General features: G+C 48.2%; 1 protein-coding gene across 1 annotated transcript in view; it reads left to right on the forward strand.

Moving 5' to 3' along the window:
* SMAD3 (SMAD family member 3) overlaps window positions 1–16,915 on the forward strand; it is a 58,695-nt gene extending 41,780 nt beyond the window's left edge. Inside the window, exons 2-9 of the mRNA XM_066635118.1 lie at window positions 3,922–4,115; window positions 4,285–4,419; window positions 5,327–5,401; window positions 7,276–7,326; window positions 8,006–8,218; window positions 9,645–9,782; window positions 10,969–11,113; window positions 12,960–16,915. Of these exons, the coding sequence (XP_066491215.1) occupies window positions 3,922–4,115; window positions 4,285–4,419; window positions 5,327–5,401; window positions 7,276–7,326; window positions 8,006–8,218; window positions 9,645–9,782; window positions 10,969–11,113; window positions 12,960–13,083 (1,075 nt within the window). The 3' untranslated portion in view covers window positions 13,084–16,915. The remainder of the gene's footprint in view (window positions 1–3,921; window positions 4,116–4,284; window positions 4,420–5,326; window positions 5,402–7,275; window positions 7,327–8,005; window positions 8,219–9,644; window positions 9,783–10,968; window positions 11,114–12,959) is intronic.
* The last annotated feature ends 183 nt before the right edge of the window (window positions 16,916–17,098 follow it).

Consider the following 17,098-nt stretch of genomic DNA (forward strand, 5'->3'; position numbering starts at 1 on the left):
GCATGGGTGGGATGTGAGCTCATGGAATACCCCCTGAGGCAGGGCTGTGCTGAAGCTGTTGACCAGGGCTTATGCCACACTCTCTCCTTTCGGAATTCTCTCCTTAGCTTAGAAGGTGCTGATGCCTTCATGTGCTGATGGATCAAGTCCACTTTGCCCATCAGTCTGCCCCTCAAGAGCAGCATCTCTTAGCGTCAGCTCTGGATTTTTTGCTTCCATCTGCCTGGAGCTTAGTTAGACCTTGCCACACAGGGAGCAGCCCAGGAGAGCGGCCAGGGCTTCACCTTCCCAAGTGCCGCTATTTGTGTGTCACAGAAACAGCTCTGCCTCTTCTTTTGCCTGGACAAAAAGCACAGGGGGCTTTTGGGGACACTTGGCAGGTTGAAATCAAGCTTGTAGGCACAAATGTTGTTCCCTGCCACAGGAAATGAATGACACTGCTGCTGCAGGAAAGGTTCTGCCAGTGTCACAGCCTCTTGCAAGGAGCTGGGGTGGGGGAGCCAGGACAGTGCCAGCCAGCCATGGGTCTGGGAGTGTCTCCTGGCCAGAGTTGCTTCTGTCCCAAATGCAGAGCTGGTGAGCCAGAGAGGCTTCTTGAGTAATAGTAAAGGACATGGCTGGGCCAGGCATTCTTGGCCCCTTGTGTCCACTTGAAACCCAGTGTGTGTCTGTGCTAGCTTTGACCTCTGGCCAATTCTTGTGAAGCCACTATGAGCGGCTTGGGTGGGAGAAGTGCTTTCTTAGCACCAGTTCTTCTGCATCAGCCTCGCTCCCCTCGGTTCCATTCCAGTCTCTTTTGAATCACACATCAGGGCACCTTTTTGCAAGGCCACCTTGGGGGCTGCTCCCCTCTCCTGGACATCCATCTTCTGTTTCCCGTCTCCATATAAACAGTGCAAGTTTAAAAGGTTTCAGGCCTTGCCAAATAAACCTTTTTAACGTATTCCTGAAGATGGTGAGTGGGGTGATTGTGGTGACTCTGGGAAAAGGAAAGGAGGCACCACTGTTACCAAAAAGGGCTGTTATGTTTTAAGGGGAATTATTATATTACCCTTTTGGAAACTTCAGGATCACAGGCTAGATACAAGGCAGCGTAATGCAGAGATAATCCCTTGTTTAGCTTAAAGAGGAGACTGGGAGAAAGATAACTTTCAATAGGATTATATTTTTATTACAAAAACACACAGGTAAACATAATGCACATGGAAAATGGTAAGTATATGTTTCTTGGTTCCTAGTACTTGGATCCTGTGTACCTAGCTTTATGGTGGTTGCATGTGCCGTGTATTTGGTGCATCCGAGAAGGAATCAGAAAAGGATAGGTTGTAGGGAAGGATTTTAGGGGTCCCTGATCTGCATAACCCAGTTGCTAACTAAGATGGGGAGAGAATGGGAGAGAAAAGGGGGGGAGAAGAGAAAAGATACCATACACAAGATATAGTTACCTGTCCTGGGAAGCGGTTGGGGGGGGGGTGGAGAGTCCTAAGGAGGACCTCTTCCTTGGGAGGGCAGCCAGAGAGAGAACATGTGGTGAAGTTCTTTCTTAAAAGGCTTTTCTTTTTTTTGCTGACCTGGAAGCTGGATTGAATGACCCGGATGTGGCCTCCTGGATGCGCATGCTCACTACACACAGTGGGACGCATGGAGCATGCAAGAAAAGGATGACTGGGTATCAGCCATGACTGGCCTCCTGGAGGGGGGGAGGCAGTTTGCATAAGGTGCTTAAGAGTGATAAAGCTACAACAATAGACTTCTTCCTCCAGAGGTGCATGCTTGTTTTGCATAACAGTGATTGGATCAGGAGGCATTTTTGCATTGCTAGAGGTTGTGTAAACTTGTGACTTTTGCCAGGGTTTTGGAAAAGTGTACTGGGGGAAGGGTGTCCTGTATTTTGAGGTTTGACCTGCATGAGTTTTTGTCCATAATACATAACCAGACATAAAAATCACAACTTGGAAGGAAAAAGGAGATTTTCACGTAACACCACCAAAAAGCCTCAGTCTCTTGTGCCCACCGACCAATTCTCTGCCACTGGGAGGGCTGGAAAGCAGGGCCGCTGATGCTGATCTTGGGGGGCAGGCAGGCTGATACTGGAGAACATGGGCCTTCAGGTTATGTGATCTTCACAGTAGTCGTGTCATCTCTGAATTGGAGATGCATCATGTTTCAATAGCTGCCTCTTTGGTCTTGAGGGGAGTGAGATCAGAGCAGCAAATTTTATAGCTGGCTGTTTTGCTATGGGTTGGCCAGTATTTTTAAAACATGTTTCTACAGACACCTGCAGGTCGGTTGACTTTTGTTTCAGCAAATTGGTTTCCATCAGTCTTTCTTTAAAGTGAAGAAACAATACCAGAGACGCCCTTTCTGGTCATCCCAGATCTAAATGAGAAGCCCCATCATTATTATTATTATTAATTAACAGTATTTATATACCGCTTTTCAACTAAAAGTTCACAAAGCGGTTTACAGAGAAAAATCAAATAACTAAATGGCTCCCTTTCCCAAAAAAGGCTCACAATCTAAAAAGATGCAAATGAATACCAGCAGACAGCCACTAGAACAGACAGTGCTGGGGTGAGGTGGGCCAGTTACTCTCCCCCTGCTAAAAAAAGGAGCACCTACTTGAAAAAGTGCCTCTTACCCAATTAGCAGGGGTCCCCAATTAGCAGGGGTCCCCAATTAGCAGGGGTCATTGTGTTATGCAGAGCACACAACTGTGCTAGGTTGTGTAAACTTTGTGACTTACTTGTGACAGAGCACACAACTGAATAAGAGCCTTATCATTCAGCAGCATTAGGCGAAGAAACCTGCCAGTCCCCCAGCATGGCTCATCTTCAGATGACAGCACCCTTGGTTTTTAGAGGGGTCTCCTGGTGTTCTTTGTTCACCTTCCCTGCTGCTGCTGCCGTGGGACTTTGCCCCCCTCAGTTCTTCCTTTGATTAATATATTCCTTTCACATATAGGCTAATGGGTTCTGAGCTGTCTGTGACAGATCAGGGAGCGATCTTGGGGTGGTGGTGGACAGGTCAATGAAAGTGTCGACTCAATGTGCGGCAGCAGTGAAGAAGGCCAATTCCATGCCTTGGATCATTAGAAAAGGTATTGAGAAAAAAACGGCTAATATTATAATACCGTTGTACAAATCTATGGTAAGGCCACACCTGGAGTATTGTGTCCAGTTCTGGTCGCCGCATCTCAAAAAAGACATAGTGGAAATGGAAAAGGTGCAAAAGAGAGCGACTAAGATGATGGCTGGGCTGGGGCACCTTCCTTATGAGGAAAGGCTATGGCGTTTGGGCCTCTTCAGCCTAGAAAAGAGGCGCCTAAGGGGGGACATGATTGAGACATACAAAATTATGCATGGGAAGAATAACATGGATAGAGAGATGCTCTTTACACTCTCACACAACACCAGAACCAGGGGACATCCACTAAAATTGAGTGTTGGGAGAGTTAGGACAGACAAAAGAAAATATTTCTTTACTCAGCATGTGGTTGGTCTGTTGAACTCCTTGCTGCAGGATGTGGTGACGGCATCTGGCCTGGATGCCTTTAAAAGGGGATTGGACAAATTTCTGGAGGAAAAATCCATTACGGGTTACAAGTCATGATGTGTATGTGCAACCTCCTGATTTTAGAAATGGGCTCTGTCAGAATGCCAATGCAAGGGAGGGCACGAGGATGAGGTCTCTTGTTATCTGTTGTGCTCCTGGGGCATTTGGTGGGCTGCTGTGAGATACAGGAAGCTGGACTAGATGGGCCTATGGCCTGATCCAGTGGGGCTGTTCTTATGTTCTTAAGGAAGATGGTGTTACCATTTGAGACGGTCTTTTCATTTGCTTAGGATTCTTCTGAAAGAGAAAAGGGGACCAAAATTCTGAAAATAAACGAACTGGTTGCTCTTTGTGTCCCAAATGCAGGTCACTGGATGGCCGCCTACAGGTCTCTCACCGCAAGGGGCTCCCCCATGTCATCTATTGCCGGCTGTGGCGGTGGCCAGATCTCCACAGTCACCACGAGTTGCGGGCCATGGAGATGTGTGAATATGCCTTCAACATGAAGAAGGATGAAGTCTGTGTGAATCCATACCACTATCAGAGAGTGGAGACGCCAGGTAGAGCACCTCCCTTGGCAGGGGATGTGTGGGGGGGGGGGCTGGGGCGGAGGAGGAGAAGGCTCATTGCTGGGGAACTGGAAGGCAGAGTGGTAGTGGTGGGTGGCGGCATTTGTGTCCAGTGCTGGTGCTGATGTGGTTCCACCTTGTTGTCTCTGCCTTGCTCCAGTGCTGCCTCCTGTGCTGGTTCCAAGGCATGCAGAGATTCCAGCCGAGTTCCCTCCCCTGGATGACTACAGCCATTCCATTCCGGAGAACACCAACTTCCCGGCAGGCATTGAACCGCAGAGCAACTATATTCCAGGTACTGGGCACCTTCCTGAGAATGCATAAGTGTGGTCGTCTTGAGGGGGCTCAATGGCAGGTTTGGGGCCCTGTTGCCCTTACTGGTTTAGGTGGTGGCGTAGCTGGAGGGGGGCGGAGGACTCAACCTGGCAGGGAGCCTCAGCAGGGTGGGCAATCGGCCCCTCCCTTCGAAGCCATTCCCGGCAGGTCTTTAGGGGGTTTTAGGAGTCTCCAGTTTCCACATAGCAGTTACTTACTCCTACTTTATCACTCAAGGACTGCTTTTTTGAATAGTTAGCTTTTCAGCTGCTTCTTACACAGTACTCCCGTCTCCCCATCATATGCTATTCTCTAGATGCGTCTTGCCCAGAGGGCATGTGGTAGGGACAAGTGGTGGCCCAGGTCCTTGTGCAAACCTCAGTCTTCCATTGGTGCCATTCCACATATGTAAAATGGGAAGACAGTATTATTATAAGGAGGAGGTTTTAAGGTTCTTTAGAGCAGGGGTCTCCAAACCCCGGCCCGGGGGCCAGATGCGGCCCACAGCAAGCCTCTATCCGGCCCGCAAGCCAGGCTTTTGTCCCTGAAAGCCTCTGGCCCACTCAACTGTGTCTGGTGAGGGCCAGAGAGGTTGAATGAATGAGCCCATTCATTCATTCATTTGTTTATTCGCTCATCTAAGTTCCATCTCTTACTTATTTAAATTTTATATTTGAATTATTTTCCTGGCCCTCAACACCATGCCAGATATTTGATGCGGCCCTCTGTCCAAAAAGTTTGGAAACCCCTGCTTTAGAGAGTTATGAGCATAGAGGCCAGACTCCTGGGTTTTGCTTCCAGATTGTTGATGTTCATAGACCTAAATTCCTGGATTTTGCTTTGTTTTCATTATAGTGCTATCTTCTTATTGATTTCTTTTTCTCCAGAGACACCCCCTCCTGGGTATTTGAGCGAGGATGGAGAAACCAGCGACCACCAGATGAACCATAGCATGGATGCAGGTATAACAGGGTCATAGGTTTTAAGAGAATTATATATTGGTATTAAGTTCAGGTTTCGCTTTAAACACTTTAAGGGTGCACTCCTAACCCCTTATGTCAGTGCTTTCCAGCACTGGCATAGCGGTGCCAATGGGACATGTGCTGCATCCTGCAGTTGGGTGTCACTCATGGAGGCCTCCTCAAAGTAAGTGCATGTTTGTTCCCTTACCTCAGAGCTGCATTGCCCTTATGTCAGTGCTGGAAAGCACTGACATAAGGGGTTAGGATTGCTCCCTAAGAGAAATTTATTGCAGCTGGATGTTGGTTTTTAACCCCCTGACCTCTTTGAACCATGAAAGAGGAGAGGTCATTGGAGAGGTTGGCCTTAGCTTATATGGAGGCTTGTGTGGCCCTCCTGTTTTGGTTCCTACCTCTCCCTCCATCCCGCAGATGTCTTTGCTGCACTGCATCTGAAGAAAAAAGAAATGGCACTGAAATGAAAGCAAGTTGGAGGGGGGTGGAGAGAGAGGAATGGGACCGTTTCGCCCAACACAAATCCTGCTCTCTCTGAGTTGGCCACCTCCTGTCTCTCCCCGCTGGCACAGCTCAAGCCAAAGAATGTATGTGGGATTCTAAAAGGGGCTGGAATGGTAAATTTATCATCCTTTCCCTCAGTGTCACCGGCGGAAAAGGCAAGCGTGGGATGGTTGATGGTTCTCGCACGCAGCCCTGTTTTGAAATTACATTTCTGGCATGTGCAATTATTGGTCATGTGGCCAACATCTAAAATGTATGCAGGGGCCTTTGAGGATATAATTGCTTGGAATTGCCACTGGTTTTGGATGTCACCCTCAGAGTGGCCAGTCTTGTGTGCAAAACTGGCATCCATTTTCCCAGCTTTTTCTTGGACACCAGGGGTTCCCAATAAGCAGATAAAGCAGACAAGATAATGCAATCGGAAAAAAGTTACAGCAGATGAACGGGAGATGAGGCTATGCATGTGACTTGCATGTGCTCTGGTGGTGCAAACATGTCAGTGATGTGCACCAGGTATGTTATTTTGAGCCTTGAGCATCTGAAAACTGTTGACACATTTTAGGAAAGTTTTAAGTGGCAACATGAGGTTTAATGCAGTGGATGGTGACATATGAAGACTGCAGTGACATGCTAACATCGCGTCGATGATCAGAAGTTACTGAGAGAATGCAAGTCCCAATTCCTCTCTCCCCTGCCTCTCTCCCCCACACTCAACTTACAGTGCAATTGTATCTTGCTCTGAAACAGACAGGCCAGGAGGCCTGAGCTGTATCCAGTGCAAGATAGGGGCCCAATGTGGCTCAGCCGGAGACAAGGGGAAACTCTTTCTCTTACCCCTGGGTAAGCCACCGCAGGAATTGCTGAGAGGTTCTTGAGCATGGCCTGAGAAGGTGCTTCAGCTGTCTCTGCTGAGCCCATTGGCGTCGCTGGGGGGGTGCGGGGGGTCTAAAAAGTGGGTCCTAGTGCTAAAAGTTTGAGAACTGCTGCAGTTAGGTGTTAGTAAGTTGACGCAGGGTGTGTGTGTGTGTGTGTGTGAGAGAGAGAGAGAGAGAGACTCTACAAGTTTTCAAAATCACTAAAATCAGAGTTTGGAGGAATAAGACCATCATGTTATATATCAATCAATGCATAATTTCATGCAGAATGCAATGAAACAAACCACATTGAAATATCTGTGTTCTAACAAAAGGTACAGCCAAAAAAAACCAGTGGGGGCGGGGCAATGGTACATTGCCCCGCCCACTACATGGGGTGATGCGTAGGACTCCTGCACCAGGTGACTTGAATCCTAGTGATGCCACTGGCGGAGCCATTTCCATCCTCATCATTATTTGTGTGACTTGTGTGTTTTTTTTTAGGGTCTCCAAACTTGTCTCCGAACCCGATGTCCCCTGCACACAACAATCTGGGTAAGGATGGTGAGGGCTTTCTTGCAATCAGTGTGTTGGGCTCTGTAGGAGGATGTGTCAGCAATGCCCTGCCTTGCAGCTGGTGTGAAGGATGGCTCTTTCACAAGGAAAATTACACACAGATGCTGCTAAATCATAAATGCTGCTCATAATCCTAGCCAAAGGCTGGTTGCGGGGGGGGGGGGGGGCTGCCACTTTTTGGCTATGGAGGCAAAAGGTGCCTATGTGGGCGTGTGGCAAGGGAGGCAATGTACTCCCCAGTTGGTGCTCTTGGAAACTGTCCTGGGTCTCCAGCCTAAGAGGAAAAGAGTGCATGTGCGAGTGCTTTGTGATCACATTGGAATGCCCAGACAATTACTTATTACATGTTACCATGTAATACCATTACTTATTACCATGCTGGATCAGACCAAAAGCCCATCCTGTCCAGCTTCCTGTATCTCACAGTGGCCCACCAGATGCCTCAGGGAGCACATGAGACCAGAATCCTGGTTCCCTCCCTTGCATCTGGCACTCTTAGGTAGCTTACTTCTAAAATCAGGAGGTTGCATGTACCCATCGTGGCTTGTAACCTGTGATGGAGCAACTCTCAACTTCTGAATATATTGTTGAAACTGATGGGTAAGTGGAAGGCATCTTGCAGATGGCTCTCACAGCTGTTTTCCCCCCTCCCCCGCAGATCTTCAGCCTGTGACTTACTGTGAACCGGCCTTCTGGTGTTCTATATCTTACTACGAGCTCAACCAGCGGGTTGGGGAGACGTTTCATGCTTCTCAGCCGTCAATGACTGTGGATGGTTTCACTGACCCCTCCAATTCAGAACGCTTCTGCCTTGGCTTGCTGTCGAACGTGAACCGAAACGCAGCTGTGGAACTTACCCGGCGGCACATCGGTAGCCCACCTTGTGTTGTTGGGTGGGGGAGTTGACCTGGGCAGTGGGTAATCTGCACATTGTACTTTGTCAGAGGCATGCAGTGTAATTCTTGAGCACAGGACTTTTTCCTGTGTATTCATGTGTATGTGCAAACAAGCTTGGATCCAGTCAGTGGTATCCTCTCCCACTACAGGTATTGATTTTAACATAACACCATGTCTCTGGCTTTGTCCCCAAGAAGCACTGCTCTTGTGAGCAGTAAGAGTGCTTATCTTGTTTAGCTTTACTGACTGTGAGCTCAATCCTATCCACACTTTCCTGGAAGTAAGCCCCATTGACTGTAAGGGGACTTACTTCTGAGTAGACATGCATAGGATTGGCCTCTGTACCTTCACAGACACACTCTCTGCAAACTGAGGATAATTCGGCCTGCCTCTTGTCCACAGAACCTTTTGAACAACACATGTGTGGTTTTTCAAATGCCTTAAGACTTTGTTGTGTTGGCTACAACAAAATAACACACGGCCACCTCATGGGAAGCTGTTTTTCAAGAGCCCTTCATAATTTCTTTGCTTACCTTCAATTGCAGTATTTAATTGAATTCTAATTATACCTGATGGTCAGACTGTAATTACCTTTGCGTACATGTCTAGTAATTTAAAATCTGGAATATGCACCCTTTTCTTCAGCCTATCTCCCTAGCTCCATCCCCACCCCAGCAGCCCATATTTCTGCTAGTAGAGAGGCTGAAGGTCTGAATTGCTTCCATTAGCCCCATCAGAAGGTTGTTTCTGAAAACCCTACTCTGCTTGGAAAGTGGGAAGTTTTTTGCGGAGCTGCCTTTGAAAAATGCTTACTGGCACTGGGCAGGTTCAGCCAGCAAGTTCTAAGCTAACAAGCAGCAATGGTTGGAGTCAGTGACCTGTGATAACATGATGGAAGTTGGTTGACAGGTTAGGTCCACTGCTGGGCTGACCCCAAGACATCCATGCTTTGGGCAAGCTAGAACAAACCTGGCTGGCTGCAGCCTCAGCAGGGCAGATTCCATCACCCATGAACACATCAAACCATCTCATTCTACTCTTTCTCCTCCCCAAGCGCCAGAACAAGAACATTCTCATTGTAAAAGTAGTTAAGGACAGGAGACCACTAGTGCAATCTCACCGTTTGTGCTGGGCTTAAATCAGGCTCAGGTCCCTATTCAGGCAAGCTGGGACCAGTCACTTTCAGCCTCACCTGCCTTATAAGTTGGTTAAGAGGACAAATTAAGAACAACCACTTATGCTGCTTTCGGCTCCTTAGAAGAAAGTCAAGAAAACAGGCCATTGCTGAGGCTGCTGCTGTTGACCAGAACCGGTTTCAGTCTGTCTACCTGTAGAGACTGGCGAAGGTTGAGCCTGCTTTGCTGTCCCTCTTGCTAATGCCACCACCCTGTCTCTCCCAGGAAGAGGAGTGAGGCTGTACTACATAGGAGGGGAGGTCTTTGCCGAGTGCCTCAGTGACAGCGCCATTTTTGTCCAGTCTCCCAACTGCAACCAGCGCTACGGCTGGCACCCAGCCACAGTCTGCAAGATCCCGCCAGGTAACTCGGAAGGGCCTTTGCTTGTTTTGTGCCGCACGTTGGTGTTTCTGTAGAGCCTTTCTGCATTTTGTTAGTCCCAGCGAACCTGCTGCTGTAATGTTGCTAAAGCTCTGAATAGACAAGGTCAAGGGCAGCCTGCTTTGCAGAGAGAACTTGAGCTTAGGTGACTTCTGCCACTTCCCCTGAAGACTCCATAGAGCAATGGAAGGGCTACTTCTGTGTGTAGACTCCTTTAACCACCATCATTCCAAGTTCATCTACAGCTTCTTCTGCCATACTCCCCTTCAGACTCCTCCTGGCTGCCACCGCTTAATATATTGCACCATTTTTGTTCAAATTGTAACCTGCTTTGGGAATCTGACACTGGCAGAAAAGCAGGGTATAAATAGAATGTACAAAGCCGTCTTTGTTTCTCCTCCGTATTGTTTTCTAACTGTATTGCTGGCAGTTTGAGCCGGGACATTTTCTTTACGAGCACTGACTCCAGGTCCTGCCCTGCCAAGTTTCAGAGCTTGGGGGGCTGCAGAGTCTGGGGGCGGCATGGTTGGGTTGTCTAGTGTCTTGTGGCAGAGGAAGGGAAGCTTCTCTTTTTCCAGGGCTCTGAAGTAGCTGTAAGATTTCCACTTCTGGGCTTTCTAGCCTGCAGCTGAGCCCAGGCATGGAATCTGTGTTCAGGCAGAGTGGTGCTTCTCCAGGTTTTGAGGGAGTAGCAGGGAGAGATTCAGCCCTGATGTAGTTCTGCAGTGTGTTCTGCTTTCAGAGTGGTGTCTCCTGGTTTCCATGCTTCCGAGGATGAGGCTACAGCTCATGGCAGAGCCAACCCAGTGTTGCATGGATAAGGTCTCAGGGGCTGTCCCCGATAGCATCTTCAGGGCTAAGGACGACCCTTCTGGGCGACCCTAGAGGGCTGGTGCCAGGCAGTGTCGTAAAATGGATGGTCTGAATACATCAGGCAGTTTCCTGTGCTAATATACATGTGCAATGCTTCAACTTTATCTCTGCTGGGATATGAGGGGATATGGGGAACCTTGTTTGAACTTTTCATATGTGCTTGGTGTTTAGTTCTGCAACGAACAGTCTTGCTGGCCGCTTTGCTTACTCTCCTGCAGGGAGCTGTTTGTGTAAGAACTATCCCGATCACACACTGAGGTTTTCTCTGCTGTTGTCTTCTGTGTCTTCCCTGCAGGTTGTAATCTGAAGATCTTTAACAACCAGGAGTTTGCAGCCCTTCTGGCCCAGTCTGTGAACCAGGGCTTCGAGGCCGTCTACCAGCTGACCAGGATGTGCACCATCCGGATGAGCTTCGTCAAAGGCTGGGGAGCGGAGTACAGGTCAGATCCTTGGTTCAGAGCTGCCTGGGAGAGGAAGTGGTCTCTGAAGTTTCACTTTCTCTTGGGAGAGGGGCCTGTGTGCTCACCTGTGGGTGTTCCCTTCCCTCCCCTCACTTGCACAGCATTTGTGCATGCATGTATGTTGGGGGGTGAAGTAAACTGGGGGGCTGCACTGCCCTCTGCAAAGCATAGAGAGGAGCAGGAAGCAGAAACATCCTCTCCAGGTTTAGTCCTGGCATCAGTGGGTGCGAGTGTGATTGGGGGTGGGTCTCAGTGCTGTGGTTCTCTGGAGTCAGGCTTTCTCTCAAGGGGTTTCTAGCCCTTTCACAGTTCTAGGGTGGGATCCAAGGAATTGGAGGGAGCTCATCTTTCAAGTGGGGCGATAAGTGACACTTCTACATAATAGCGAAAAAGGGGAAACAGCCTACAACCAGAAGGTGTAAATATGGAAATGATCTTAATCTTTCATGTTAGACAGGGAATGGGTTGGACATAGCCTGTTGCTTGTTTTGGGGTACTGTGCAGGCAGGATTGAACCAAGGAGTCTCCCAAGGAGTGTCCTATGACTTTGCTGCTTGAAATCGGTGAACCCAATTCAGGGGGCCTAGCCAGGCTTCTGGGATCAGCTTGCAAAAGTGAGGCTTTGCAGGCCCCTCTTTTCACCAGACCTTGGGGGTCGGAATCTGAGGCCTGGAGCCCAGGTCCTCTCCAGTTACCTCTTGCAACTTCTCCAGATGTTTGGAGTCCATTTTGTTTTGAAATTGGCTGACACTTCCCCCCCCCCGCTGCTCTTTTATCTTGGCAGATGGCCATAGCCCTTAATGAGAACCAGATGAGCAAGTTGTGGGGGGGGGGGCATGGGGGAACTGGCCGTCAGCTAACAACATTGTAATGTAGTCTGGGTACAGTTTGCACTTGGCATGATGCTGCTGCCCTCCTCCCACGAATTGATGGTGACGCTGCACCCGAGCGTCTTGGCAGCAGTAGCATGAAGATGCCTCCCCCCTCAAGGCAGGGCTCCAGGGCAGCCCCTCTTGCGGAGCTTCATGCCAAGTGTGGTGTGCAACAGATACTCTGCAGGAGGCTGCCAGCGTGCCTTTCCTTACAGCAGGATGTAGCTGGTGGCTAGCCCCTCCCAGTCTGGGAATGGCTATGGCGATTACAGGGTAGCCAAAATGGGTTTGGTTCACATATTGCAGAGCCCTGCGTGTGCACGGCCAGCAGCTGGGAGAGCTGCTCCTTTAACAAAGCACCTATGAAGAGAACTTGGGACAGCATGAATTCAACCAATCTGTCCCCCTCCCCCGGGGGGGGGGCAAGGAGTCAGGGGTGTAGGAATCGGCATCCTGAGATTACTGTCTCCCTTTTTGGAGAGGCAGGGCACCATAAGAGGGAATGTGGCAAGCTGTGTGAAATCTCATGTGGCCAAGTGCTGAATCTTGTTGTCTGGGACTTGCCAGCCAGCCCGCCAGCCACGCACACACCAGTGAACGCACCCACGCCTTGTTTCTATTTTATGCCTGAAATTGCAACAGTGGTGGTGGGGGGGGCTGCGGGTGGAATGCCAGCAACTTTGGAAGCCACAATGCAGAGCTGGTGGGGACTGGTTTTTGTCTTGGCTGAAGGCAGGCTGAGCAGGCCTCTGCTTTGCCCCTTAGCGGCATGTACTTAACAGAACCAGTTGAACACGTCTGAAAACAGGCAACTTGAAGCTGGCACAATTTGTACAGGGCACAGAATTTCTTTCCCGAAGCAGAGTTGTGATCTTTCTCTCTGGGCTTTTTGGAAGGGAATACACACACGCCCGCTATCTTAGCTCCTTTTTCTTTCCTTTCCCCTTGTTTAGGCGGCAGACGGTCACAAGTACTCCCTGCTGGATTGAACTTCACCTGAATGGCCCCTTGCAGTGGCTGGACAAGGTCCTCACGCAAATGGGCTCCCCGAGTATCCGCTGCTCCAGCGTGTCTTAAAGAAGCAACTCTGACGCTGGAGGCAAAAGCATAAACTTCTGAAAATGGAATCTGTCTAGTTCCTGGCAAAGGACAAAAATAAGCCAGGAGAGTTTGTTATATTTTTTTCTTTTTTAAGGGAAGATAAACTATGTCAATAAAAAGAACATTTAGGACTGTCCAGTGATGTTGTGGCCACTGGGTGCAGTGTGGGGCCTTGGAAAAGCAAGTGCTCCTTCCCTGCAGCTCGAAAACTCTGCTCCAGTGCCATCAAAATGAATGGAGGCCTTGCAGCTGCAGTGGCTCCTCTTGCTGGCTCTTGCCCAACACATCTGCACTTTTGGCCCTGTAACAAGATATTTCAACACACAGTCAACTTGGATGTCCAGTGAAGTGCAGCAAGATTTGCTTTGTGCAAATGTGCCTAGCCAGGATCTTGAAGCAAGCCAGGTGCCTTCCTCTTGGCAACAGTTCTTGGGGTGGGAAGCATCCTCTTCCCTCCACCCACTTGATCAGAGAACCTCATCCTGGCACTGGGTGGTGGCAAGCAGTTCAGGAAAGACTGAAACCACTTGTAACATTCCTTCTAGAAGTTTTGGCTTCTGCTCCGGTGTTACTTCCTGCAGGCCCCACTTTCTGCCAGAGCACTTGCTCGAGTGCTGTAGCAAGCCTGGTGGTTTGAAAGCAGCAGCTGTGGGGACAGGTGGGATGATGAGGATCTGGACTGAACTGAGTGTTGCCCCAAGAGGCGGAGATAGGATCAACTCAAAGCATGCTCCTTAAATGTGCACCTCCCTCTCCATTTGTGTGCATCTAATGTTATTGCATCTCTATTGGGAGTCTAGAAGAATTGGGCACTTTCTCTCATTGGGATGGGTGCGTCTGTTTCATATTGACAGTCTCTGTTGCTTTGCTGTCCTCCCTGCGTGCTGACTGCCATCTGACCTTCAGAAAGACGTGTAAGGAGACAGAGAATTCCATAGGAAAGACCCTCAGAAAAGGGGCCTCACCAGGCTTACTTGAAAGGGTTTGCAGAGGTTAAACACAAATGGGATAAGGGGACACTAGCCAAGAGTGTGACTTTGTGTGCTTGTTACTGTGGTCACACGACTGTCATGGATTGGAATGGATTTTTCTCTTCTTAGAGACAAGAACAGGCATTGGGAAGAAACACAGGGCTGAGGTTGTGTTCCCAGCATGATGTAATTGGCACCACTTTTTTGGTTCTGACAGGTAGCCAAGAATCACGAAATATCCATGGGTGCTCTTGCTGCCACTCTGCTCCTTGGTCCATAGGAGGGATTGTGAGGTCTAAACCTGAGCATTATATAGATATATAAATCCAGAAGTTAGAGATTATCAGTGCACTGCCAGTACACTTGGGTAGGCACTTTGGCATATGCCCTGTCAAGATGCAGGAGATTTAGCAAGCCCCTTCCTAACTCAGAGCAGCTCAATAGAATCTGGGGGTGCTTCCAGAGTGGATGTTTGTTTGGGAATGTTTCTAAGCTGCATGATGTCATCAGTGAGCCTTTGTTCATCTCTTCTTTTGGTAGGAGCTCAGAAATGTGATTTTAAAAAATGTAACAGTCATGCTATCCTGTTTAGTGAGGAATAACAGAACACTATTAATAGCACAGTGGGCCCTAAAAGCACCTTCTCTTTGCAGGTTCAGCTACCTTCAGTGCTGGGGTGGGGGAAAATTAGCCTCTAATGGTTCCCTTGAGCAGCCTCGCTGACTTTCCCTAATGTTGACTGGTTGGTTTGGGAGGGGAGGCTTTTGTTGCTACTTTCCTCCTCTTAATTACTATTTTGCCATTACAAAACAAAAACACAAAGTTCCCCACTTTGCAGGGAAAAAAATCAAGCTTATCTTCTGTTTGGTTGCTTAATGAAGCTGCAATATTTTTAACCTCCAAATGCAGGTGCAGTCCAGCAAAACTTATTCAAGTGCACTTAATTTTCTCTGCATTGCACCCCTGCAACTTGTTGAGAAGATGGGCACCAGATTCCCTCCCCCAGCATATAACATGCATCCCTATTCCCTCTTGTAGAAGAAGGTAGTCTTGCCTCCTGAAGACCACACCTCTCTTTTTCAATTTATATCCAGGGTTCTTAAACCTTCCTACATTGACATGAGCAGGGAGTCCTGTGCAGTTAAGAGAGCACTGTGGGCATCTTGGAGCTTATAATACTTACAGCCTGGGTGAGGGCTTCTCCCATGTGGTGGCTGCACAGGAGTGGCTAACTTCTTCCACTGAAATGGCATTTCTCCTCCAGCCAGGCCTCTTGTTGACACTAATTGACATTGGAAGCACTTGGGCCTTGTGTGTGCCATGCTCAACTTCTCAGTAAGGAACACAGACCTTGTGCATCTTCAGAGGCACCCTCTTGTTTACAGTGACTTAAGACGTTCTGGGGCTGGGCCCCAGCTCAAACCAGTTTGCCCTTACACTGCCTGGGAGATGTGGACACATATGGTGTGACAGTTACAAATTGTACTAAAGGTCTGTAGGTAACATGAGTGTATGCTGTTTAGATTTATATACTTCTTATCCATACTGGAATCTCCTTGTAGCTGTACTCCTTGGGTCCTGTTCAGGGGAGTCCTCTGTCTTGTGTTGCCATTTACGGAGTCACTCGCTGGCCCTTTGACTCTCACTTGTGTTGGTCTTACACGGCTGCTGGCAGGCACAGCCAGGGGGCCCTGTCTGACTTTTTTAAATGACTGAAGAAATTATTTTTGTGTTGTCTTAATGTATTGAACCACATTGCAGTGTATCTGTGTTTTGTTCTTGCTTTTTTGGATCTAGTTCATCAGAGTTCAAGCCTGCACCAGATGATTTTAGTGAGTGGCAGTAATGTGCAAATGGCTGCCAGGATATCTAAAGAGAAAGCAAGGGCTGGAGGCCACAGTAAGAAGCTCATTGAAGCTCTTGAGTAGAGGAGTGTTACAAGTCAAGTCCAATGCCCATTTCTGAGTGGACCCCATGGGCAAGGGGTGCACCTGCAAAGGATCACACCAGTTTCTTGGAGCTTTAACTGGCACATATGGTTGAGAGGAGGCAGGCAGTCTCAAAAGTTGTAAAAAACTTTTCTAGGATAGAGTGAAAAACTATTAGCCCTCTAACATAGTAGTCACTTTTTTGACCTGTATGGTTAACATGCCTTTTTATATATTTCCTTATTTATGTAACATCTTTTAGTAGTCAAATTGAATCAGATATTTAAATAGGTGCCTTAAAAGGACACTTTTGGGGTTGGAAGAGAAGGAGCGTCACCCAGCCAAAGTTCTGCTCCATGATAGTGAGAGAACAGCCTGTGCATCGCTTTCCCATTTCTCTCCCTGGGACAGAACAGCTTAGCCTTGACTGAACTGCATCTGCAGTATTTTGACCCCCCCCCCCTTCCCGGGTTGGATAAAGGACAGTCTTGGTAAAAACCCACCCACTGCTGCTATTAGGTAAGTTATCTCTCGTTCTACATTTTCAGTATGCTTCAATGGAGAGCCTAAATCTATTCTCCCCCCCCCCCACTGAAATGAATGATGGGTAAAGTCACAACAGTGTGTATTGTTACTCCTTAGTAGTTGCCAATGTAAACTGTTTAGAAAGGAAACATTTTACTGAGTAAGTGGTTTGGGCTACACCCTCCCCCAGCCCCGCAATTTAACTGCCACCTTTTTCAAGAGACTGTGGTCCCTCTGGAAGCTTCCAATATCTGATAGTTCAGCTCTTGATTTCTCGAGAAAAAAGTTTATCTACTGCCCTTGTGGTCTGGCTTGTACCTAGTGTGCAGGTTTCTCCTCATTTTATACCAGAGTTTGTATATTAATAAATTTTGTCTTCTATCAGTCCTTAGTTGAAGTCTGTAATAGCCTGTCTTATTTCTTATGTGAAATCTGTATGTTTCATTTTTGTCATTTTAATAAACTTTTGATCTTTCTCTACTTCCTGGAAGAGCTTTCAGATCGACAGACAAAGCAGAGAGCAAAAAGCAAAAAGAGTGAAAGCACTGAGGTGCCTTCAAAACTGGA

Source organism: Tiliqua scincoides, chromosome 8, assembly GCF_035046505.1.
Source record: "Tiliqua scincoides isolate rTilSci1 chromosome 8, rTilSci1.hap2, whole genome shotgun sequence".
In the NCBI taxonomy this organism is placed as follows: Eukaryota; Metazoa; Chordata; class Lepidosauria; order Squamata; family Scincidae; genus Tiliqua; species Tiliqua scincoides.